Source organism: Sander lucioperca, chromosome 16 (genome assembly GCF_008315115.2).
Source record: "Sander lucioperca isolate FBNREF2018 chromosome 16, SLUC_FBN_1.2, whole genome shotgun sequence".
In the NCBI taxonomy this organism is placed as follows: domain Eukaryota; kingdom Metazoa; phylum Chordata; class Actinopteri; order Perciformes; family Percidae; genus Sander; species Sander lucioperca.
Window position 1 is genome coordinate 13,676,457 of NC_050188.1, and position 26,272 is coordinate 13,702,728.

Below are 26,272 nucleotides of genomic sequence, written 5' to 3' on the forward strand. Positions count from 1 at the left end.
GGCTGGATGAGGGAAGGAGCTGCATCATTGAACAAGTGAGGCCTTCAGCTGGTTCTCTATGCATGTCGACAGAGTGGTGGAGAAGTAGCCCCGAGCCTAAGGCCTTTTAAATCTTGATGGCCATCAGTATTCTTGCCATAGCCTCTGAGGATTTGTCTGTTACCTGCAAACTGGGTCAATTTTTGCATTATTTTAGAGATTTGTATCTCACTGTTGAGAAAGGAAAGGTTCTGCACACACAGGCATGTGGACCCACACCTGCACTTTGTCTCCCTCTGTTTCCCTCCCTCCCTGCATTTCTCTCTCTCACACACAGAGTATTCTGAATACATTATTATGAGCACATATTTGTCACTTTAAAACACATAAATGTAAATGAAATGCCACAAAATGTGCTAACACTGAAATGAATGACTATACTGAGGAACCTTATCCATGCTGTGAAAACCATTTTAGACTGAGCACACGCCGAAAGACTAATTAAAATTGATAGATAGGACCAAAACTGATTATGACACTCAAAAACCTGTGCACTTTAACAGAGCTTAAATGCAATCAGTTAATACACCACTTCTGCAGTCATAAATCTCAAATAGTTCTGAATGTGACTCTGCCATTCACACATTAACATTAATGAGAAGGTGACAGTGCTGCAGCAGCACCTTGACCGTGTTTCCATCAGGTTTTTACTTTCATATAATTTCTAATTCCAATCATCTACTGTATATGTGTAATCTCAGCTGAAAGCCTGTGAGGTGAATGAAGACCAGGAGCAGATGGGGAGGGGTAAATACGGTAATGAGATGCAGAAAAAAGGGAATTGAGGGGGACAGGACGGCTGTTGAGACACAGCAGAAAAATAAGAGAGAAAAAAATAACCAGGTATGAGATACAGAGAGGGGATAGGAGAGACCCATGTCTGAGGTGCATACAAATGGACAGGGGGGGTTGTGCAAGGAGAGGAGATAAAAGAATGTGAGAAAGATGGATTCACTGTTGGCTAATGAGAAGACAAAGGCAGTAGAATCCACATTGATCTTTTCCCCACAGCAAGCTGGCTTATAGCTCACAGGTAGAGAGAGACTGGGGAAGCTTACCTGAGGTAAGCATACCTTACATTTATAGGAGGAATGTGTGTGTGTGTGTGTGTGTGTGTGTGTGTGTGTGTGTGTGTGTGTGTGTGTGTGTATACATTAATGTGTTTGTGTGGCTGTGGCAAGCATACTTATTTATAGTGAGCGTACATATTCAAGCAGATTATTGGAAGTTTAAGGTGTGTGTATATAATTATGTAGCCTATTTTTGCTGCATTTTGGCAGGTAAGGTGACAAGCTACACTTGAGTGAAAGCAGGGGTAAATGAAAATATGACTGCTTAAATGAGTCATTATTGTGTGTATGAAGCAGAAGATTTACTAAATGTAAAATAGAAATCAAATATGTATACAGTACCACTCTGCACAGGGTGGAGAGAAAGAACACTGTAGGAACACTTTACCTCTGGAGATGCATTACTGTACTCTGAATAAATTGAAGTAGAAAGAAATTTGAGGCTTGAAATTATTTTAGATATGAAAAGAAAGAAGCAAGTATTTAATGAGACATTTGCTGACTATCAGGTTGATAGTCAGTTTTATCTTAAAAAAGGGAAATGATTGGCTTATTGTAGCTATATAATGTATGCTATTTCTGTTGTGCTTCAAGGTATAGGCTACATGCTGTAGGCTAAACAAAAGAAATCGCTGCAAAGGGTGACCACTCTCTGTAAACAAGTTATCAGCACAGGTGCGCATCAACAAAGAGGAACACAAGTTAATTTGCTGTTAAACACGGACAGCGCTGCGTTACGGCTGCAGAAAGCCACTTACTGTAGGTTTGAGCTGTTCCAGTACACAGCATGCCGGTCGCTGGCTCTCGACAGGTGCAAGTCAGTAAGCGCCAGCGTGATGAGGCTGAGGGAAAACGTTGCGAGAGCCATAATCCCTCCGGTGCTCGTCCAGCCCTGGTTCCCCTCTCTTCCTTCTGCGTCCCCGCTCCTTCTGTCCCAGGCGATGTCTCGTTCACAACATCCCAACGGTCAAAAACGCCTTTTAAAGTTCCCAGTTACCTTAACAACGGATTGAATCAGGGTGACTTCTGAGTGGTTACGTGTTCTTCAACTCAAATCCCATTGCGACAAGACCCATTTGGACACCTTCACTTGTGCTAAATCTATCTCGACTTCTTTCTTGTATCCGCTGCGCACTTTCAAGTCACTCCTGGTTTTGTTTGGCAATTCTGCTTTCATTAGAGAGGAACAACACAGGTATTGGTAAGGCAATGTTTGCACATTCAGAACAGACAGCTGAGGCCGGTGTTTACTGTTCTTTGTACAGCTTTAAAGCCGCTGGATCTCCGTGGAAAGGTTTGTGTACCTTGCGCTCCTCTCATCATCACCAGCAGCAGCCACACGCTGCGCACACAATGCTACAAACCCGCCCTCTGATGGCAGAGATGCGCTCACATGTCCATCTATGCCGCTGCCCCGCCCCCTCAAAACATGCACTGTGTGTGTGTGTGTGTGTGTGTGTGTGTGTGTGTGTGTGTGTGTGTGTGTGCGTGTTTGTATTTAAGTAACCTTGTGGAGAAAATGTTACCATCTTGATTAAAACAGTAAAAATAAGTCGTGATTATTTTAGACTGGACACAATTCTTAAAGGATTGGTTATAATTTTAAGTTTTAAGTTTTAAGGAGGTTTACGTCAGGATAAGGGTTTGTTTGAGTTTAAAGTGAAGGTTAGATTTAGGAGTATAGGTTTAGATAATGGACATTAACTTTTACAAACCACAACATATTTTAATAATACAGCACAGGTCACATCTATAAAGTAGTGTTTATCTATATAGGCTACGTTCAGGGTTTACTTTGGGATTAAACTGGGGACACACTGACAGACTTAAATCCTCACCAGCTGTGAAATGACTCATTATCACATGTTTAATCATTATCATAGTTAATTACAAGCACACTGTTCAAATTTCTGTCAACAACCAGAAAAAAGGAAGCTGTTTGATATTCAAATGTTTGACAAATTCATGAAAAACCAACTTGATGGTGGCGGAGGCCATTGTCAAATACTGGGAACAGATTACATGAATACCCGATAATAGCCCAAATTGAAATCAAGGCAAGCTATGATTGGTCTGGGTCTGTCGTGTAGTCTACCATGTCTATTGGCCAAATCACAACAACAACAAGACTGTATAATGGCTAATCTCACACCGACCACGTTCACAGACAATGAACATGCAGACAAAATGTGCATTGGTTCTTACGCAGCAATGATCTGGATTAAACCCTTGTAAACCCATCCCTGGCACCACCTTTGCCTGAGTGTGATGCTCAAACCGGTCTGAGGCTTAATCTGGATGCCAGATGTTAGAAATGTACTATACAAAATACTGTATGTGTTTTATTGTGATTCTTTTGTTTGCTGGATTTGTTTTAAAATCGTACATTTTTGAGGTCGTTGTCGTGAAAGATTTTGGAAAAATTATTTTAGATTCACTATTCAGCAGAGGTTAAGGGTTAACATTAGAGCTATAATTCATATTATTATTAGGAAAATAATACAGACAGCGAAAGACCATCACAAGTATAGTAACAAAACGTGTGTGTGTGTGTGTGTGTGTGTGTGTGTGTGTGTGTGTGTGTTTCACAGTGAAATACACACTGAGGGAGAGTGCATGGAAATTTGGAGACTTTAATTAACCTGTTTAATTTCGCCTGTGGTGGTTTAACCACTCTATCTAGCCTAACAGCAGCACGCAGTATTAATGGCTCAGTTAATTCCAAATATTAAGCATTAGCCTCGGTTTGATTAACTCTGCCAATTTCATATCTTATAATAGTGTCCTTTTTGGAGGGGATATCAGTGATATTCACACCCATAAACGTGGTCGTAGACACTGTTGGTGAAACTTTAGCTGCGCGATCCAAACATTAATCTGAATGACCTCCAGTGATGAATGAATGTTCATTACACTTCTCAGCCGAGTCCCTGAAGGTCACATTCACACTTCTTTGAGTGAGGAGAGTTCGTCGCAGTCAGTAGTAGATCTGCTGCCTACTTTCTCCTCTCTCTGCACTCATTCATACACATAGTCTGTCTAGTTTGCTCTCGTTTGCTCTCACTCACTCCCCGATTCTCTGTTGTTTTTGTCAGTGATGACGCCTCTCTTGAGTGGCCTCCAGGCATGTTGCCGTGGTGACTGGAGTAAAGGGGCGTATGAAAGAGCAAGTACCATCACTTTTTTTTCCTCCCAACTCTCCCTCTCTCTGTCCCGCCACCTATCTGTGCGGCTCCAGTGGATCACTCGCCTCCATCCACTCTAACATTTGTCATCCTTTTGTCACCTCACACTCAGAAGGAAAGTGCTGCATATGAAGAGCATATTCTTGTATTTCTTCATGAACTGATGATCTCCCGCTTCCTGTTGCGTGCACCGACCACACAGTGCCAATAAAAGTGAGATGAAAATATAGAGAGTGACATTTAATATGTTTCCTGGACCCGTCTCAACCAGCAGCGGCACAAATGCATATGTATGATGTGCCTTGTGTTTATGAGTGTGTATTTTGATCATGAGGCTTCCCAGTGTCATAAGTTATTGAACACAGTTGTTCTTTCGACTTTGTGATGCACTGTTTATGTATGCTTATTGTCTCCTGCAGCTTCTTCAGCAGCACAGCTTGTATTTTGCAATAGGTGTCGGTGCACACTATAGTAACAGTAACCATGGCTCATATTGATTTCCTAACTGACTTCATTCCTGGTGTAAGCAATATTCCAGGAGAAAATGCGCTGTTTTTTCCTGGGATTTCTTTATTCTTCCTCCTGGCTTCTATTTGTGCGATCTCTAATTTCCGACACCCATCTGTTCCTCCTTTCCCTACTTCTCATTTTGGAGTAATCTCAGCTTTAATGTTAATGGAGTAAAATGAGGTTGTCTTGATTAAAGTTAATGTCCAGTGGCGGTGTCAGTAAACAACAATTTATTTGATTAATCAGTTAATCTATTTAAATGTCAAACTTGAATATAAAGTACCTGTGAGAAAAATCTCAACAGCCTTTTGAACTTGGAAATGCAGACAAATAAACATCTCTGTGTAAAAGTAAGTGTGTAAAAATGTATCTCTGGCCTGCCACCCGAGCTCAGCACTGTGTCAGCAGTCACGTCGCCAACCTCCCTCATCCTGCTTTCTTTACTTCTTTCATTTGGTGTGAATCTGCATTTTATAGTCCCTTAACTCCACTATGCCCATACAGGTGATAGAGTGAGAAATGGAAAGAAAGAGTTAGGGACAAAAAAAGTTATAGTGTGTGAGAGAAAGAGAGGAAGAAATAGAGAGAGCCTGGGGGCCACGGATAGATCGAGTTTGGAAGAAGGAAGAAATTACAGTGCAGGAATCAAGGGAGAGGTAAAGAAGGTTAAAGAAGACTAAAAGTATAAAGTGAGAAACTGTAGGGAGTAGAGATGGAGAGGGAGACATGGAGGCATTAGCTAAATGGTAGAAAGGCCAACAGTGTTTTGGGTAATGGCATGGTGCTGAGGAGAGTCCTGGCCTGAGCTCCAGGTGGGCCTCCATTGTTTTGCCCCCTCGAGTGTGGTGCTTAACCTGCCTCGCTTCAGTAAGTACCCAGCTGTGCAAATGGCTAATGTGATTGTGAAGATATAAGCCCAGGATAATGGCATCTGCCAAGCAATCAAGAACAATGTTCCTCAGTGTTGGGCTGTGATGAAAACGGAGCACCGGGAAATGGATGCTAGAATGAGAGCTGAGCCTTTGGGGAAGGGGAGTGATGTGTTGGTAAATGGTCGTAAAGGACAGAGGGTTGGAAGAGCGAGGAGATAAACTTTGAGGACAATCTGTTTTGAGGAACAAATAGAAATGAAAAAGCAAAATAAAGTTGGAGTAAATTGACATGGATTAAGGGCACAGTACTTAAGAAAATAAATATTGTCATATGAGAATTCTAAAGCGAGCAGAATAATAACCATAATGCAGCAGGATTTTGTGCCGCTTTGGGAATCTTTGGTGGTTTGGGCCTGTAAAGCCATTTTGTGTTATATTAGGCTATACAAAAACTTCACTTGACTTGTCTAAAAGACTTGGTTTGTAACGGAAACAAAAAAAAAGTTCATGTGACAAGTTGTCCGACCACGTCTGAAGGCAAATGTGGAGCTGTACTGAATAGCAATAGTCAAATACGGGGTGAAAAGCCTGCATATAGATTGTACATACAAAAAGTAATTGTTTCAACCCCTCCAATTCTGACAACATAAAGGTGTGGGAGAAAGGGGTTTTCAAATGATCTTTGAACATCTGATATTATTAATATCTAATGAAGCTCAGCGTATATTCTTTCAGGGAGACTTCTATACGGTCTTCACTTCAGGGCCACCGTACTTCTATGCTGCACATCTCTCTCTCTCCCAACCTAATCAGCTGCATTTTCATCAGATGAATGTGGGCGTTTACTCTTTTAGTTAGACCAACCAGATTTGCCACATGAGCTATCGCGTTGTTGCATTCAAACTTTAAATCTGTTCTACTCTCTGCTGCTGTCAGTTGTCATTTCAGGCAGAATTGATGCAACCCTCCTCCACCCCATTCACCTCCAGTTCTCATCATTCCCAGCACCAAGGGTTCCTCCATCAGGACCTCCGCTTTACATCACATCCATCCAAGTCTTCAGGCTTCTTTAGGGCTGGGACGGTTACCGCATTACCGCGGTCACGTGACGCCTACCACGGGTCTGAGCTTGTCACCGTCATCACTGCAAAAAAACATTGGCCTGCACATGTGTGCACGTTGTGTCTAATGACATGGATTCATTGATTCTGACATGGATTCATGACATGGATTGTGTCTTACATGGATTCAAGGTTTTCTAAACAAAACTTATCAAAAGATGGAGCAAATCAGACCTTTCGCGAGTTGGGGAGCGTAATGTTCCATGACACATAATAACATTCTATTTGTGTTGACTATTAGGCCTATATGCGAGAGTAGCCTACCTGTGTAATGTCTTGTATCGGAGAAATGTCTTTGCCTTTCCTACCGTAATACACGGTAGGACAAAGACATTTCTCCGTTCTCAGCTGAGGTAGACACATTAACTAGCTTAACAAGCTGCAGTGTTTACCAATGCACATTAGCCTAGCAGCTAGCATAGTTTCCTTCTGTTTATAGCTTTATCCCGATAAAACGGCACGGTTGAATTTCAGCCTGCATGCACGTTTCGTAGCCTAAAACAGAGCGGCTTATATTGGTAGCGAGAGCAACAAGTTAGCGAACTGCCGAGTCGCCCTCTCTGCTCTCTGTCTGCTCAGCTGCTAGACGGGCTGCACTCGGCATTGTCGGCAAACTATTTTATTTATGTTTTACTTTATTGACAAAAGAGCTTTCTGAACTGTATGTGGAATGGCTCAACGGAGATGAGAGAAACCATTGTGGCCCTAAATGACAGCAAAACTCAGTAAAGACTCTCACATTGAGCTGAAATGGAAACACTGTGCTGCAATCTTTTTATACAGTCTATGGCTGCAACATGTGTTGTAAGGTTTAAGCCAATGTTTTTTAGGGGGTAATACTATTCATTTTACCGGCAGTATTGACAATAGATAAAGCCACCGTGTCTTGAGAAGCTCTAGTTTGTTGTGTTATTGTTCACTTTTAACTCACTTTACATCAACTTTGCTAACTCTTTTTCCTCTCGCTTTTCCTCACAGTGGCACTCATACGCTAATCTCCGTTACCACTCGCTCTCCTTGCGCGACCACACGGGCGCTGACGTCACTCACTTAAGGCACCCTGCCATTCTCGCTCTAACTTGCGCTACTCTCGTAAGGGGGTTGCGGTATACCGCAATACCGTGGGAATTTCTTGCTTTTCAACCGCGGTAGGAAAAAATCCATACCGTCCCAGCCCTAGCTTCCTTTAGCCTTTCATCACCTCCACCAATGTCTAGACTCCATCGGGGGGATATTCCTATATGTCCACGGCCTCTATAACCCTTATAAATTAAGATTGCGATGGAGTCTTATCACCAAAGACTAACATATCAACCTATTATGCACCATGTTCACTAAACTTATTTCACTCTTAAATGAAGTCTCTCCTGATTGAAATATATTTAACTGGAAAATTACTACCCCATAATTTTCCCAAGAAACTGTCAATTTATAACAACTTATCGACATAATGCGACATAAGGCCATACCTACAGTAGCCCAGATTCACTGGCTCATCGTCACTTAGTTATTATCTGTTACCAAGTACATTGTACAATATTTAAAGCAAACTGATCAACAAATAAACTAAAATGATCGCCTCGCGGTTGTATGCCTCTGCCAACCAGTCAAGTTGCAGTTTACATCCATGTCTGTCCAGACTCATATAAAATACGTAGTGAAGACTTTGAAGGAATTTAATAAAAAGTATTGTGTTTTTTTGGCGAAATGTAAATTATCACTATATTGACATGCGTGATTCCAGTGAAAAACATGCTGTCTTCACTTAGGATTTTTTTTACAGAGGACTGAATCATCTGAAGCTCAATATCAGCAAAACCAATGAGCTTGTGGTGGACTACCAAAAGAACAGGAGGCCTCCTGTCCTGGCTGTCATGCAGGGAGAGGAAGTGAAGAAGGTGGACTCATACGCGTACATTGGGGTCCAAATCAATAAAAAACTAGACTGGACTCAGACCACTGAAAGCTTTTTCAGGAAGGGACAGAGCAGACTGTTCATCCTGAGCAGACTCAGATGCTTCAGTGTGCGATCTTTTATCAGTCTGTAGTGGCCAGTGCTCTGTTCTTCGCGGTGGTGTGCTGGGGTGGGGATATCAAGGCTCGGAGGTCAACAGTCTCAACAAGCTGTTAAGGAAGGCAAGGTGATCAGGTTGGAACTGGACAGTGTGGATGCAGTGGCGGAGAGGAGGACGAGGGACAAAATCAAAGCCATCTTGGATAATCCCTGTACGGGCCAACTACTTTTTGGGTGGCAGTAGCTCAGTCCATAGGGAGTCCTTACGGACCTAAGTAGGTGTGGACTGGTTGCTGGAAAGGTGCCAGTTCACCTCCTGGGCACTGACAAGGTGCTCTTGAGCAAGGCACGAATCCCCCCAACTGCTCCAGCCCACTCACTCTGACATCTCCATTTGTGCATGTATAGTATTATGTGTAGTGTGTAGTATTGTAATTCCCCCACTGGGGATCAATAAAAAGTATCAGTTAAAAAACAAATTAAATTAAACCTTCTCACCCTCATCCAAGTCGAGGTTCTAAGGATAGAGGATGTTGTTTGCTGTACAGATTGTGAAGCCCCTTGAGGCAATCTTTTGTTGTGATATAGGGATATATAAATACAATTGATTTGACTTGACTTTGTTTGTTGTTCTGCTGTATGTATATCCATGTGTAAGTTCATTGATCAAATTCCTTGTATGTGTTCACATGCTTGGCCAATAAAGCTGATTCTGATAAAACACAAAGTTGTAGCCACGACACTAGACAATGCTTCAATTACAAATGTTGCTGCAAAGAAGCTACACATTCTAAAACATGGTTGCTTTACACACATCTTCAACCCGGCAGCACAGAAGAACTATACAATCACCACAGTTTCAAGGTGGACACCCAAGGTTAGTGTCACCAATTCAGTATCCAACCAAATGTCCAAAATGGTCACAATCCCCCCCCCCCGTTCCTGAGTTATGGTGTTGAATAATGGCCAAGTATTTTTGCAGAACATTATGATGTCACAGTGAAGTTGACCTTTGGATATGAAATGTCATTACTTCATCATTATGGATACAAAAATACATTTGTGTGAAACTTGGTCTTAATTAGCGTTTTCATTCTTGAGTTATGACCAATAATGTGTTTTGTGAGATCACAGTGACCTTGACCTTTAACCATTTTTTTTTGGGGCTTTTCCACCTTTATTTGACAGGACAGCTAGTTGAGAAATGGGAGAGAGAGAGGGGGAAGACATACAGGAAATCGCCACAGGTCGGATTTGAACCCTGGACCTCTGCGTCGAGGCATAAACCTCAAAGTATATGTGCGCCTGCTCTACCCACTGACCCAACCCAGCCACAAAGATTATTATTACATTATTCCAGGCGTTCCTGAGATATCGGGTTCATAAGAATGCGACGGGCCGGTGCGAAGGCATAGAAAAAAAATTCTGAGCCTTTTTAGATTTCTGCGTTGCACTAAAAACATGAATGTTCTGCACTGTTCCGTTTCAGCTTCCTGAAGATTCTGTGCAGTGGAAAATATTCCTCTACCCTGTAACAGTCATGCTAATAATTTTCTCCTCTTTTTGTTTGCTTATCAAACACATGCTGCTCTGCTCTTGTTTTCTCTCTCCTCTCCTCAATATTTCATGCCATTGGAAGAGCATCTATTCTCGGCATTCCCTGTGCCCTACCACCTCCCGACTGTCGGAACAAAATATTCTATCATTCGACACCCCTCCACCTTTCTTAACCCTCTCTGTGCCTCCCCGTCTTCAATGTAAAGGCCATCATGTGCATTAGGCTGACCTCAGGTGCACTAAATTAGCTTTTCTTTACTTTCTAAGACAGGTTTAGTTCAGAGTTTAAGCTTAAAGTAAATCCTGTGGCCGAACAAAAACAACGCACAACATGGTTTGTTTGCTCTTTAGTTTTGAGTAAGACTGCATCACTCGCTCAGCATGACAAAGGCCCAAAGCTGCATTTTCTAATATTGAGGATAAAATTAGATGAGATCTGATACACATGCAGAGCATGTTACTGTAATAGTGAAAAGCATGTTAAAAAAAAGGCATCTAACAGGTTGTAAATTCAGCCTCTGCTGGAAAATCTGAATTGTATTTACAACTTTTATCCGAAGAAATCATTTCAAACATGCCTCCCAAATTTGCTGCGATCTAGACTATGCAATGCTATAATGACCGTTTTAAACTTGTCTAGACGATTTTTACGCATTATGTTTTCGGGTAGTAAAGAATGTGTCTGTAATCTGTCAATATACAGTAGACTGCCTAATTAATATCATAAATTAATAAATACAGAGTATATTAACTGTATTGATCTGACTGATAGTATTGCTGTAAAAGCAGACAGACAGACAGACGAACAGACAGACAGACAGACAGACAGACAGACAGACAGACAGACAGACAGACGGACAGATAAGCATTCACTGCGGCTGTGTCTTGGAAATTAGGTGATGCACGTTGTTACAAAACACACAGCATTAAAAATGCCTATAAGCCTTATGCAATAACAATATAAGTGCAAGCATGAACACATATGGACAAACCTGATAGGACGCTGAGAGCTACGAGAGTTATAAAAAAGAAATGCAGAGAAAATCAGTATACATTATTTTCTATTTTCATTATTATCTGGTTAAAAGGTTTTTTTTTCCTCACTTGCGTCTATTCTTGGTTAAGCTCAGAGGATTGGTTTTGTACACAAACAACAGCTGAGTCAATAACCAGGCTGACTGACCACAGGACAAACATCAATTGAGGAAGCAATTAGGTATAAGCAATGTATTCATAAAAGATACTTTCTCTTTTCATCCTCTATCCGCCCTCACTGCTGTCTGTAGGTAAGTAAAGGTTGTATCCCTGAAATCCTTTAAGGAAAAGTAATTGGCTGGAAGGAGGGCGTCATCAGCAAGCACAGCTTCCCTCTCATTGTCTCTTTACTAACTTAATGTCACACCCTGAATGGCAAAGAAAAAATCACATTGCATCTCATCACTGTGCTTGCCCACTGCTCTAATGAGAAGCTATAGAGGTGGAACTGCACTAGCAGAGAGAACTGACTGGCAGTGTGAATCAGAGTCAAAAGGCAGTGTTAGTCATAGCATCACAGCTCAGGGGTTGGCTGTATCCTCCATGTACAGGCTGCATAATGCTCAAGGAGAACAGTTATTATTAGCATTGAAACAAGTCTCAATACGCCATAATAACTTGTACAGTACAGTATATGCACGGCTGGAACACTCAGATCAATGTGTGACCACTCTGCCTTGTTATCCCTTGTCTCTATATAGAGACTACGCTCTTTGTTGTCAAACAATGATAATCCTTTCATGCTGCCTGTCCATCTATCCTTCATCCAAAAATATCCAGCCATACTAAACCTGCTGCGTCTTCACACCGACAGCTATTTTTTGCCTTCTTCTGTAAATGTTAGGTCGTAAGTTCAGTTTGAAATAATGGAGCATGTGACCTTTTTCTCCACGAGCAGAAGATATTGCTCCAGAGGGATTTGAACATTTTGGATGAGAGGGTGGGGGGTGGGGGGGTGCTGTAAAGCCCTGAGGTAGAAGGAGAAATGTCACAATCACTACCGGAGCAAGGCCTGGCATGGACATCAACCTTTCAATATGTGTGCTTTCTGGAAAGAAAGAAAAAACAGCATTTTTCTTGTGAATAACTGGATAATTTCAGGGGGCTGCAAACATGAAATGTTGGGAAACCACTCTTTGGCTGAGTGTTAGATTCAAAAACTAAGAAAACACTACTTTGTAATTGTTTTGCCTCTCTCATTGTCATATTGCGCCATGTTGCAAACTCCATCTGGCACTTCATACAGGTTCAAGTAAAAGCTAGGAATTGTTTGCAAATACGATTTAACCTAGATCTAAGTAAATTCCTTCATAGATATCTGTGAATGGTCTGTGTTTATGTCCAGAAATCAGATCAATCATAGATTCAAGTGTTTGTCTACTGGGTGAAAAATTAAACCCTGTCCAACTGTTCAAAAGCACTTTACTCCTGGTCGTCTTACGTATATTCGTAGAGTACAGTATCACGGCAACACATGGCAAGATGCCCAGAAGGCCTGTACTTGATGCTCAGGATTTCAATCATGACTCCAACTGACGCTCGGGTCACTCATCCCTTTGGCTTCCTCCCAGCTAATGATGCCCAGGCAAGCCGCCATGAGGTCACTATGTCAGGCCTGACCATCTTGCACAACCCTTTGCCTGCAGGACCGTAGGAGCTGACTGACCTAATTAGCTGTTTGAATAATTGCTGTACTGTCTGGCATGTGGCTGATTTGTGTGTGTGTGTGTGTGTGTGTGTGTGTGTGTGTGTGTGTGTGTGTGTGTGTGTGTGTGTGTGTGTGTGTGTGTGTGTGTGTGTGTGTGTGTGTGTGTGTTTTAGTGCTTGTGTCACATAACAGAGGGAGTGACAGGGAGGACACATGGGCAATAGCTGGGCTAAAATGAAACATTTGCGCTGCCGATCATTCATTGCTTTAGACAAATCAGAGTTGTAGACATAGTAGATGTAGTAGACAAGCCACCACTAGTGCGGTCGCACCTCACTTTAACCCACATATACATTAATATAGCAAGGTAACGTACCTGTAAAGGATTTCACTTGTTTCACAGAGATCCTGTAGAACCTGTTACATATTGAAAATAGTAATCAAATGCCATTTTTATAAAGGTTATAATCAAAATGTAGTTCCGTTTATCAGGTGGCTAGACGGCTTCTCGCTTTTGTACTGTAATCAGCCGCTACAACAATGCACTTCAACTTTGGAAAAATACAGAAAGTAAAATCCCCAAGCCTCTGCTCTATGAAATCTATTTCACTTGTATAATTTCTCAATAAATCGTTGTGTTTTGCTCGCATTCTGAGCTAACCAGGGGCCGCTAAAGAAGCAATCTGCCTACTAAGGGCTGATAGTGAACCCTGCATAGCGTCTTTTGCTAGTTTGGTCCCATGTTGTTTCCTGGTCAGAAATCAACTTTTATAGTACCATGCATTTCCAATTTGTAATAAATGATTTCTTTTTTCAGATTACAATGCACAAAATCATGGAGTTTGATGATTTAAATCCTTAGCTACCAAGGAATCCCCTGCAACTATGCCACAGCAGTAATGGGGGTGATGTTTATACATAACACATAAATCAGGATTTCATCTGTACAGACGGGTCAACCAATATCACAGACATCATTCATGTTAGGAGGTCTCACGCCTTTTGTTCTGTTCCTGATCACGTCAATATAGTTCTTCCTGGGCGGCCTGGTAGCTCACCTGGTATAGCATGCGCCTCATATACAAAGGCTGAGACCGCAGCGGCCTGGGTTTGACTCTGACCTGTGGCCCTTTGCTGCATGTCATCCCCTCTCTCTCTCCCCCACCTTTCCTGACAATATTCAGCTGTACTAATAAAGGCAATAGAAAAGCCAACAAAAAAAAAAAAAAAATCTTGAAATTTTTTTTTTCTTTCTGACTGAACTTATTGACACTATTCCCAATGGGAGTCATGAAGCAATATATGCCTCGATATCAATCCCCTTGTTCTGGCTTGTCCCTGAACAACCTGCCTCTTCTTTTTTTTTGAACGTCAGTATGAGCCACAGGGGGTTCAGCTGATGCTCAGAGAGCAATTTCAGCAAGCCACACAGTCCGCTCTGCTGTAAGCGCTTGTACAAAGGCCAAGTTCAATGCCTGAGAGGAGTATTGTTAGTCAGTAGTCCAGTAAGGAGGTGTAATGAACCAAGCAATCAGGGTTACTTGCTTATACCCAGTGACACACAGCTGATGTGGTCACATATGGACTTATCCATCTGTTTGTAAGACAAATGTACCCAGATGTGTGGTGGCCATCTTGGAGGAATATGTCCTCCTTGATTATTTTTCTGTGCTCTCTAAAGAGCTGATAGTTGACAAGGGCGATACTTGTGCAAAGACGGTTATCAGATTCTATTGTTCTATTTTTGTCTCTATCACGCTTCCAGACTTTGAGTTTCTCATGACAGCATGATTTTCCCAAATATTAATTAACCTTTTGAAAAAAGCCACTCAAACTGTAAAAGAAGGAAAGAGGGAACGTAAATGATTGAGTGGGATTTAAAACCCTGGAGGGGTTCGAAGAGAAACTTGTTTAGATACATTAATGTTGAACTTTGCTGAACGAGAGAGAGAGAGAGAGAGAGAGAGAGAGAGAGAGAGAGAGAGAAGAAAAAGGTAATAGCGCTCTCTCGATTGAGGATGCCTCATTATTTGTGGTGATGTGAATCGCATCAAGGCAGCTTATTATGATCATCAGTGCTCGATCGTGGAGATGGAGGTGATCCACTCCTAGGCTGAGGGCACAGCCGTAGTGTGCTATTGATTTGGCTGATAAGAGGTGCTTGTGTTACAAAGGGCATGCATCTCAGTCTTCCATTAAGATAATTAAGCTTTCTATAGCCTTTTGCACACCTCTGTGGCTGGTTGAATGAATAAAATCGCAAATAATGAAATTGCTCTTTATGTGTTTTTTTGCAGAGCTCAATAAACTAAGCAGCTACGTGCCGTGTGTAAGGTTGTGCAGGTGCTGCAGTACAAGGAGAGAAATAAATACTACTAATTCTCATTGGAGAAACGAGACTGACTTTATAACACTTCCATCACATTCTAAACTGACCCTTCAAATGTTGAAATTTTCAGTTTATTTTTGTGCATGAACTTAATTTCAGGTTTGAAGTTATTTAGATGCTGCTGAGAAGTTATTCTGCCATAAAAAATATACTCTATAATGAATGCAGCTATTTTCATATTACACAGGGCTTTAACCCCGAAACTTGACACAGTGCCCTCTGAACACACACCGCTTGTGGTCGTCTTCCACCCTTTTATTCGACACGCCGAGGGCCTTCTCGGAGGACCTGTTTTGTAGAGAACCATTTGGTATTAGCATTTTCAAAAGGGCAATCGAGTCAGCGCGTCAGAAAACAGGGAAAGGTCACCAGGTTTCCTGCCGCTTAAAACCTCCACACTCTATCAAGTTCTTGCCTTGCTGCCACGGGCCAGCTCATGCCAAATTGAGAGATTGCCCATTTTTCTCCCCAGTGACATTAAGAGGGTCATTTAGCACTCCAGCTCCGAAAACCCTGATTGGGCTGAACCCTCCCCCCCCACCCTGGCATGCTGGGTTGGGAAAGGGCTGAGAGCACAGGAGGGTGTTTGTGGGGGAATTCTCCATGAACGTCTGTGTGGCTTCCAGTGAAACTAGCGGTGCGTGCCTGGTGTGTGCCTAGTGGCAAAGCAAGCAAGGGCCCCCATGGAGGCTGGTTCCAGCGGTGGGGGAGATGTGCTTACACGGTTGAGTTAGCTAAGCCCGTAGATCCAGAGGGGACAGAGGGGGTGGCATTGAGAGGAGAGGCAAACCTTAAGGGAGTAGCGTGAGTCTTGGCTGTGGATGAAAGTGCTGCCTCACAGGCGCAGATATCTCTGAGTACCCCGGGGTTGACCTTGGCAAGCCTGCACTTACTGCCAACCCATCTGCTTGTTATAGAGATGTAATGGCTAGGGTGGTAATTGAGTTATCTTATTACATGTTTGTTTTTAGAATAATCTGTTTAAAATGTTGAATGCATAAAACTGACAGAAGAAAAAGAATCTTAGATCAAAACCAAAACAATGATATTCTCACTGCATACAGGGAAACTAGCAAATCTTAAGCTGATAGCTGTACATTTGCATCCACCCATTTCTCCGTTTTCTATTGGCCAACACATGTATTGTGTGCAGAATCAGAGGGACTTATTAGATTTGATTAAATTAGATTCAACTTTCATTGCACAGAGTACACCAGTACAATGAAATGCAGTTAAGCATTTGACCAAAAGGTGCAAAGTGCATATATATATGATTCAAAGACATGTACAGAATGAACAATAAAACAATATGTACAATATGAAAAGATGTAAATAGTATATGTACAGTATGAAAAATAACTAATAATGAGTACAATGAATGTAATATGATATATAAAACCATTTCAAATGACAGAGTTTGTTTGTTTGTGTCTGGGTGGTGTCACATACAGTAATTCCGTGCACCAATCAGGATTCAGCACTATTTAAATCAGAATATGATGACAGTTGGTGGGTTGTTTGGTAGCTGTCATTTAAATCTGATCATACTACACCCACACAGTGCTGACATAGCAGATTAGCTGTTAAACTTTTCCTTAATAATAACAAAAGATGCTTTTTCTCTGAACTTTAACTTTGATTGTTGCTTATTAAGTTGTGAATATTAATGATGTTATAGAGAAAACTAAAGATTCGGTACTGAGAGCCCTGGAAAACCAACCATCTATGTACAGCTACTGAATAATAAACTTGAATTCTTAATGCCCAATTCTATTTTTTTTATCTTTTTTTTTATCTTTCAGCTATGTTGAGATACATAACCACATTTTTTCTATACGATAAAAAAAAAAAAAACTGCATTTAGTGGGTTTGTCAACTGATCATCATTGGAAATATAGGACAATTTTACACCAATGATTACAAAAATAATTGATGTAAACAAGTCTTCAACAGAAAATATTATTCATTTAGAATGTTGTCCCTGCTGTTAATCAATTTCAAACTGATTTGGTTTTTGCTGGTGATGTTTCACAGATTATTACATTTCCATTTTTACTGGAAATTGTATCTGAAATGTAATTATGTGTACTATACATCAGTGTATATTTACATATTCAAACAAACACCTTTATTATTGCTTCTTGACACAAACCAGTCCCTTTTCATTGACTAATACCTTTTGTGTACCACCACCTGGTGCCACAGCTGTTGGTGATGTTGTCTTGTGGATGACAGGGTCCACGCTAATGTGAAGTGGCATCCTTGGGGTTTGCATGGATTTTATTTTATTTTAAACCAAATCTCCTGATTAGAATTAAGAGTCTGAATCTCAGTCCTGTTGTTTTCATTTTCTCCTCCCTCCTCTCGCCCCGGTCCTTCATTGGCTCTGTCAGTCTGTAAACGACATCTGAATGTGTCTTTCCACCTGTTCCTCTCATCATCAGCATGTTATCATTGCCTAAACACTCTTTCTCGCTCATTGCCTCCTTTCTCTCCCCTCTCCTCTGTCTCTCATCACCTGTCCTCAACCAGTCCCTCTCCGTCCCGCTTTCTCTCCATTTTCTCCCTTTATACCCCTCGTCCTTTTTGCCTGAGCGGCATGTCGTGAGCAGGTAAATAAATCACTAAGCAGCTCTGGAGGAGATAACGAGGCAACGGGGGATACTCTGCACTCTGCAGATGTGTGCAGATGCTTTGCCTGGAGCCACATGGAAGAGGACCATGCCACTTGATATATATACACCAGATATCTGCTACGCCCCTAGAAAAACACATGCAGGACTCTAATCAGATGCTCCAAATAAACACTACTTTGAATGCATGAAGTGTAACATTTTGACGGCCTGTCTGTATTAGATTAAGAAACATTTCGAGGGGCAGCAAAGGGGGCACAGAAAAGGAGTGATAGAAATGTGCCCATGTTCAACCTTTTCTTTCACGCGCTCCGAATTTACCACTCTCCCAAAAATGATTCATCGTCTCTCAACAGGAGTCCAAGGAAGCAAAGAGGGAGATTAAGAGACGGTGAAAATATGCCCAGGATGAAATTTCACTCTTGGTAATTTTACATGCAGGGATACAGAGACAATCATCAACACGCAAAGTCCCAATTACATTTTCTGAAAAGAAGAAGAAAGAGACAAAATTGTGACATTAGGGTAATGAAGGGAAAACGTTGCTAATGAGAAAGAAAGAGAGACACAGACGGAGAGAGAGAGAGAGAGAGAGAGAGAGAGAGAGAGAGTTTACTTCCATGCTGGATTGGTGACAGTCAAAGGAGCATAGTTCAAGAACAGTGAAAGACTCCGAAGACTTTAAACATGCAATTAAATCCCTGCTTTGGAAAAATTATTATTCAAGGCCTGAGAGAAAGAAAGCTAGCTTTTCATCATTTAGAGGAAAGTGGGGGAGACGAGGTGAGAAAGATGATGAGTGGGGAGTAAAGGCTGCCATCAGAGAGATATCCTCTTACCAAATGACACTAATAAGCAACACAGAGAGCTGAGGAACACAGGGACTAATAGATCGATTGTTCAACCACGGACTGAATGATGGACAAGGAAAAAGATAAATAAGTGAGGAAATATTATCACACTACATTATACAACACACAGTTTGCTATGATTGCATTCTATTGTTATAATTAATGTTGGGGTGGGTCTCCAATATGGAAAGGATGTAATTATTGCAGAAAAATTGCCAGGGTGTGTGTGCATACGTGTAGCTTAGGCAGCTATGCATGTGTATGTGTGTGTGTGACTGCTGCATGTAGAAGTTTATGACATTGAGGAGTTTTCTTCCTGCTGATTAGGCAGGTGAAGTGCTACAGTATATTAGGATTTTCTCAGCTAAATGCTTCATGGCATCTAGACAATGGCTTATTTATTAACACTTCTGCCAACCATTGGCAAAGCAAATGGAAGCTCAATTAAGGCGAATAAATTAGGATTAACGTAGAAATGCACCGCATTTTCATTTTAATTAAATGTGTTTATTATTTATTTCCAGAGTCGCTGCAGAGGGGAAGCAGATGCCTCGCTGCTTCTTTACAGGATGACACAGACTTATGGAGAGTTACCCAGGTAGAGGTCTTTGTAATCAAAGTGGCTGCTGATTGACACAGATTGTGCACTTACACATTTTATGACAAAATGATATGGTTGTCATTAGCACTGATAGAAATTCACAGAAAATCCTCATCCCACAGCCTGATTCTGAACGCATTTATGATCCCTGCAATGCGACAGAAGGAGCCGAATCAACACGGCCCTTCCATTTCATTCTTTTAAAGTTACGCTTGGCGAGTTTTTATGAGCTCCTACACAAATCATATTAGATGAGTTGCCACCAAGTCATTTCTTATATATTACTGCACCTCATCACATCCCCAGAAGGAGAGAAGGCAAGAAATACAGCGAGGGCCCCATACAGAGTGCCACACCGCTAAATGGCAGGGAGACAGCAGAGGGGTGACACACGTCGTGTCATCGATGTCAAGGCGACGCGTCTCGCTGTCTCGTACGGTATAATCGAACCAGCCTGGGTGTTAAGGCAGGCTTTTGCGGCCATGCCAAAATGGCTTCTTGGAATCGAGAATTGAGCAATGACAAGACAGACAAAATCAGGGACATAATGCAGGGAGACATAATCACACACTCTATATGCCCCATACACACATACAGTTATACCCATCTCAAACTGAATTATGTTGAATTGGTTCCTTCTAATTACTGATCTATTATGTAGTTTGGTGGAATATTGTTCTGATATTTGCAGATAAATGGCCAAATATAATTGGTACAAAATCCCATCCAAAATCATTTGCAGTGCTGATACCAGAATTGTTTTAATGTTCACTCAAACTTGGCAAACATTATTAGGTTTTGATGAGTCAGCCCTGTAGAATCAGACAGCAGTATTCTTTTTTTATGCATTCACCATTTTGATGTCAGTTATGCAGAGAAACATCCAGTGTAGAAAAAAAACAGATACAGTACAATTTATCCACATTTGTGTAAATAGACCACAATTCAGTCACACAATGTCTTGTGTTTGATCGAGAGACAACGCTTTTTTTTGAAAGGATGAATTCACCTTTTACCTGTTTCCATTTCACAATCACTTTCACAACTGGTTTCCCCTGTCACACTAACCACTAAAACAAACAAAATGAGAAGAAGATTAAAGATAAATGTGCCGCTACATGCAGGTAGGTTCACTGAGAAACCCCACCCAAAATAAATCCAACCCATAAATTAGAAAGTGAAGAGAGGCTCGTGGGAGGAAAGCAGATACACCATTAAGGTAATTTACAGTGTTTCATTAAAAAAACATTCCTGAAATTATTAAAAATCAAAACCTACATTCCCGTAAAAGTTAAGACCCAATTTCCTTGAAACCCAGATTTATACACTGTAATATTACCACAGCTGATCAGACAGGCAACAGAAGGAGGCATCCAAACCTTTTTCTGTTGCATACTCCCCAAGCTGCAGAGAAGAGTGACATTTTACTGAAATGACCAGAGCATAGGCAGTTATTATCACTGAAGAAAATCTGTCAATCACAGAAACAGAAACAGCCGAGGATGCCTCACTACAAGAGCAAATGTGTTTTTAAACAAGCACTTAGAGTTTGTGGAAAAAGCAAACCGGAGATAAGTGTTTCACTCAGAGCCAGAGGAGGTAGGTTTGTTATTACATAATTACATAAGCGTAACCCTTTGTTGTGCATTACCTCCCCTCCACAACTGAACCCAGTAGGAGTACAACGGTAGCTTTAGCAGTACTTTGCTTTGAGTGGTCTAAATACGCCTATACGTCCATTGTCTTCTTGGGTAGATACAAGCATGAATCAGCTCTCCATTAGACTTTCGTGAGGGAGCAGAAAGACAACCCACAGCTTTTATTTCCTTTACGTTACCTCTCGGGTCACAAAGGTAGAAGGGTGCTTTGCAAACAATGACATAGGGCAAATACCCACACAAATGCCTCATGAAAAACTTTCCTACATTTACTTATCATGGGAGAAAACGAGTTTAGAGCCCTGAGCCAGACAAGGATGGAAGCCCTGTGGTATTGTAAACACCTAGATTGGGAGGCTGCTAGAGTGGAGCCCACTTAAGTATTGAGGTAAATTAGGTATTAATTCTGTGCAATGAGAGTTGTATACCAAGTCACGTTGACAGCGGCTGGCGACTAAATTAACAAAATAATGAGATTTCGACAAAGAGAAAGGGCAAAAGAACCTGATGGAAGGGACAAATGAAGGAGAAAGCAGACAGACAGACAGACAGACAGACAAAAAAGAAAGAAAGAAAATAAAAAGATGTCATTTTAGAGGAGAAGGTAAGATAGGTGTGGAAAATAAGGAGGTAAATGCACTGAGAGAAAGGGCAGAAAGGGAGTAGTAAACTGCAATTATAAACACGTCTCTATAGTAACCAACTGGTAATTTCACTAGCAGGAGCACGGTGGAGGAGGCGGGGGGACAAACTGGGCCACCATTTACCAGCATCAGTAGAATCAGGCTAGTTGTTACAGTAAAGAGAGACAGAGACAGAGAACACTGGCTCGGCATTAGAATTTAAAAAATAAAACTGACTTTGAGGTTGTTTGGAATAAAAAAAGAAGAGGGGGAAAAAGAAAACAAGGAGACCCTCACCCTTATCCCTTTTCTTTAAACACAAGCAGAAAACGTGTCATGCTCCCTTGGGCTCTATAATTCTGTGATTGGTCTGTAGTTTTATCCTGCTGGGGGGTGATTCCATCCTTTCCTTTTACTCTGAGCAGCTTCCAGGGTGCTCTGAGCCTCGCTGTGTAAAATCACGAGCAGTTACAGCTCACCTTTGCTACAGTAGGTAGGTGATAATGTTGGCAGAGTAAAGACAAAAAAGGTGGGCCTGAACATGGAACGTAGAGGTCATTTTTCAGTATCAGTACATGCTGCACATACTGTACAGAGCTGCAGCACTTTCCTACAATGTGCAATTACCCTTCAGCTGTTTCATTGCACATAGTGATTACTGGGTGTGTGCATGTGTGCATGTCTTTTTCTGTTGTTGTTCTTTCATCACTAAGGCTCTCCTAGCCAAGCCATAATGTTTTCTAATGTACTGTAACAAACAGCCATTCTCTATTACTGTATGTCTCTTTTCTCCTCCCCCGTGGCTCTGTCTTTGTCTCCAACACACACACACACACACACACACACACACACACACACACACACACACACACACACACACACACACACACACTCACACGTAATACACCATTAAGTCATGGGTGGGATTGTATGCAAGATCAGCCTTCACACCCACTTCCACTAGTAAATCCCAATAATACGCCTGTATGCAATCTGCATACGCCACCCCTGACATGCATACAGCAGGGTGTTACATCTAGAGTGTCTAATATACTGTTTCATCTAGTTGTCATATAAGACAGCGAGAGAGAAAAAAAAATGTAATATACATTCAGATATATGACAGCTTCCATTAACCAGGAGTATTTGAGCCTAGGGATCGGGCAGTATCCCTTTACTTTCAATTCTCTCTTTGCAAAGCTGGAGTAAAGACAATCCTGGTAAAGCTGTGCCCCTCGCTGCACCTTCCCTCCCTCTACCTCTTCCCCCGCTACCTCTGTCTTTCCTGACAAGACTGCAGATAAGACAGCAGTGAACAACAATGAGACCGTCTCATGCAGCCCATGGGGTCACCAGAGACCAAGGGGGAGCCCTCCCAGGGACAAACCAGGGAGCAGATAAATAACAGTGCACAGTGCACAGTCCATTCTTTGGACTCCATGCAGACTGGAGAATTAATCACAGGTGGAGCGGCTGCTCCTCAAAGTCCTACAGAGCAGCTGAGGCCTGCTGCTTACAGGAGCTGCTTGTTTGTAGTTCTGGTCCTCGACATGCACTACATTCATTCACATTCACACATTGTCAACGACCCAGACAGAGATGAACACACACACACACACACACACACACACACACACACAGTGGTAACAGTGGGCACAGCAGCATTAGTCTCGCCACATGATTGTCCTTGTGAGCGATGGCAGCGGCATACGGCCTCAGGTGAGAGTTATCTTGCCACTTTACAAACTCTGCTGTGCTGTAATGTGACACCAGCATCACTAATAACATACAATTCCCCCTCCTTCTTCACAGTTCCACATCTCTCTCTTTTTCACTTTCCCGCTGTGGCTTTCTCCCACACTTGTTTAATTGCTCCCCTCCTTCCATCTTTTCACTGCTCTCTTCCTCTTTGCTGCTCTGTTTTGGTCTTTCTTTTTCTCACTGTACTGTGAGTTCTGTTAGATATGCAGGAGATGCAGGAAATCTATTCCACGGGGAACCCTTGAGGCAACATGCAGAGAAATAAATGCCAAGACCATATCACAAGATGCATATACAGTAGATATACAGTACTTATGTTGAGCAGTGTGCAGCATGTGCTGCCATAGATGACTTATGGGGATTATGCCTGAAACAAAGCATCTGCACTGTAAATGCCTGTGTAAATAAAATATACATAATGCACAGAGGTAAAAAGAAGGGAAAACATTGTGTTAAATCAAGAGGAGCATGGTGTGCAATGACAGTGTATCATTAATGCAGTCTTACAAGGCCGATCAACCAAATAAATTACTGGTTTATGTTTATAGCCACCTACTTTATTTATTAATTTATTATTTATCCTTGCATACATTTCTAATAATTCTGTGATTGATAGCAGTGCTTCTTCTCAATATCTGGACCACCAGATGAGAATCAGATTACGCAATGAAAATTCCTAACACATCAGCGACACCCTGTAAAGCAGTGGAGCTGAAAAAAAAGGAAATTCTGCAAAGAAGTGGAGGGGAAAGAGCTACTTATGAACCCAAAGAAATCATTGAACCTGACAGCAAAAGCTTGTCCATTTTATCATTGATAAACACTGGAGGGAGAAAAATAATAGATGCAGGCTTCTCTGTTTTGAACCAATTGAATTAAATTGTATTTATAGTATCAAATCATAACAGTTATCTCAAGACACTTTACAGATAGGTATAGACCATACTCTATAAAAACAATTCCAGTAATTCCCAGTTCCAAGCAATGTTTTACTGAGACTATGCTGGGCACCGTTCATCTGGCCCCTGCAAACAGGCCCAGCTGCCAGAGTTTGTCTATCTGTCCAGGAGGGCCCAGTCCTATCACTGGTGCATCTCGGCTAATCCAGCTAATCCTGCCTCTCCCCGCGGACACCTCATGTCTCTTGGCTCCCCTCCTTTGAGCCGAAGTTGCATGAGAAAAAAAGCCTGTCTTGTCAACGTTTGTCTTTTGCACTACTTCTCCACACACGTCCAATTTGAGTTAAGAGGAGGAGGAGGGCCCTTGGCATTGCAGCTTCCCTCTCTCTCTCTCTCTCATTTCCGAAAATATCCTGCTCCCTAATCCGGCTGGAGATGATGGGAACAGGGCAGCTTGTCTTCCAAGGTGGAATATTGGATTCTGCCTGTTGCCCATCTCCATCCTACAGGGACCAACTTTTTGTGATGAGTAAGCAAACCCTAACAAGAGAAGACTTCCCTGCTACAGCACTACACAGTTTATGATAAAAACTACAAACTGAAACAATGACACAACGACAGTGATACTACTAAACTGGCACGCACAGCCCACATACTCTTAACAGTCTTGGAATGTTTTCCTCCTCTGCAAAAAATAAAAATAAAAACTCTCCTTTAAGACTAAACGCTGAGGAAACTGATTGCTGATTGGAGAGAGAAGAATATGTTTGTTTGATAAACCAACACCACAGAAATGTCATGTCAGCCACTGGAGTAATTGCTTGTTTGTGTTACTCTGTGCATATTTAGCTCACCTATTTTTTTCCAGATCAATGCTTACAAATATAGATCAGGCAAGCTCACATTTGCAGTCCATTTTGACAGATGAATATAATGAGGAGTACTCTGCTATCATTGAAGGATCAAAGGGCAAAATCTAATTTTATTCAGACCTTGAAAACTCTAAATCCAATCAATAGCATTTTGTTTTTCTGTGGCAATGTGTGTATTTTAGTGTTTGCATACATTAATGTCAATCTCTGAACTTTATTAGCTGCAAATGTACATGTATTTGTAGATGCTTTTAAATGTGCCTCCATGTGCAGAGGTGTATTTGTGAGAGTATGTTTGTGAGGGACTGTGTTCTGCATGAGATGTCATTCAAATAGCGCACTGTGAGTGCTGCGAGGCTGCGATAAGCGTAAAGATCTGATTTCACTTCTCAGCGTGCCTACCGCTTCGGCTAATTTTCATAATTAATTAAAAAGCCGGTAAACATTACATCATGCTGCTGATAAGTTTCCCCGCTGTTCTTCTTGCTTCCCAGTCACTGTGAATTATCAGTGTGCGTTGCATTTTTCCTCTGTACTTCACTATTGACTATTAACTTCAATGAAGTGATAGTATGGACATAATGTTTGACACCACAGTGATACAATGTGGCCCCTGTCAACCTGTCAATCAATGTGATGAGACTGAAGCTGGGCACCAAAGACTTGATAACATTCTGGTATGTGGTAAATATATGATAATCAATGGCCACATTATGCAGATTGTTTTCCATCATCTTAACGTTCCTTAACATGAACTTGTGAAGGCTTAAAACTTCCCTCAAATCACGTTGTGTTATTCACGGCTTCTTTCACATCTTTTCATTAATGAGCAGGCTTCTGTTACACCCCGCACGTTTACTGCCAGTCTACAGATGGAGAGAAAAACAAGGAGAGATTTTTTTTTTATTTCTTATTTTAATTAACTTTTTTTTAA

General features: G+C 41.6%; 1 protein-coding gene across 2 annotated transcripts in view; it reads right to left on the reverse strand.

Moving 5' to 3' along the window:
• The window catches only part of efna3a (ephrin-A3a), a 64,559-nt gene extending 62,035 nt beyond the window's left edge, over nucleotides 1-2,524 (reverse strand). For both annotated transcript variants that reach the window (XM_031296055.2, XM_031296054.2), the window contains exon 1: nucleotides 1,868-2,524. In XM_031296055.2, coding sequence (XP_031151915.1) covers nucleotides 1,868-1,977 — 110 coding nt within the window. In that variant the 5' untranslated portion in view covers nucleotides 1,978-2,524. The remainder of the gene's footprint in view (nucleotides 1-1,867) is intronic.
• Between the last annotated feature and the right edge of the window lie 23,748 nt (nucleotides 2,525-26,272).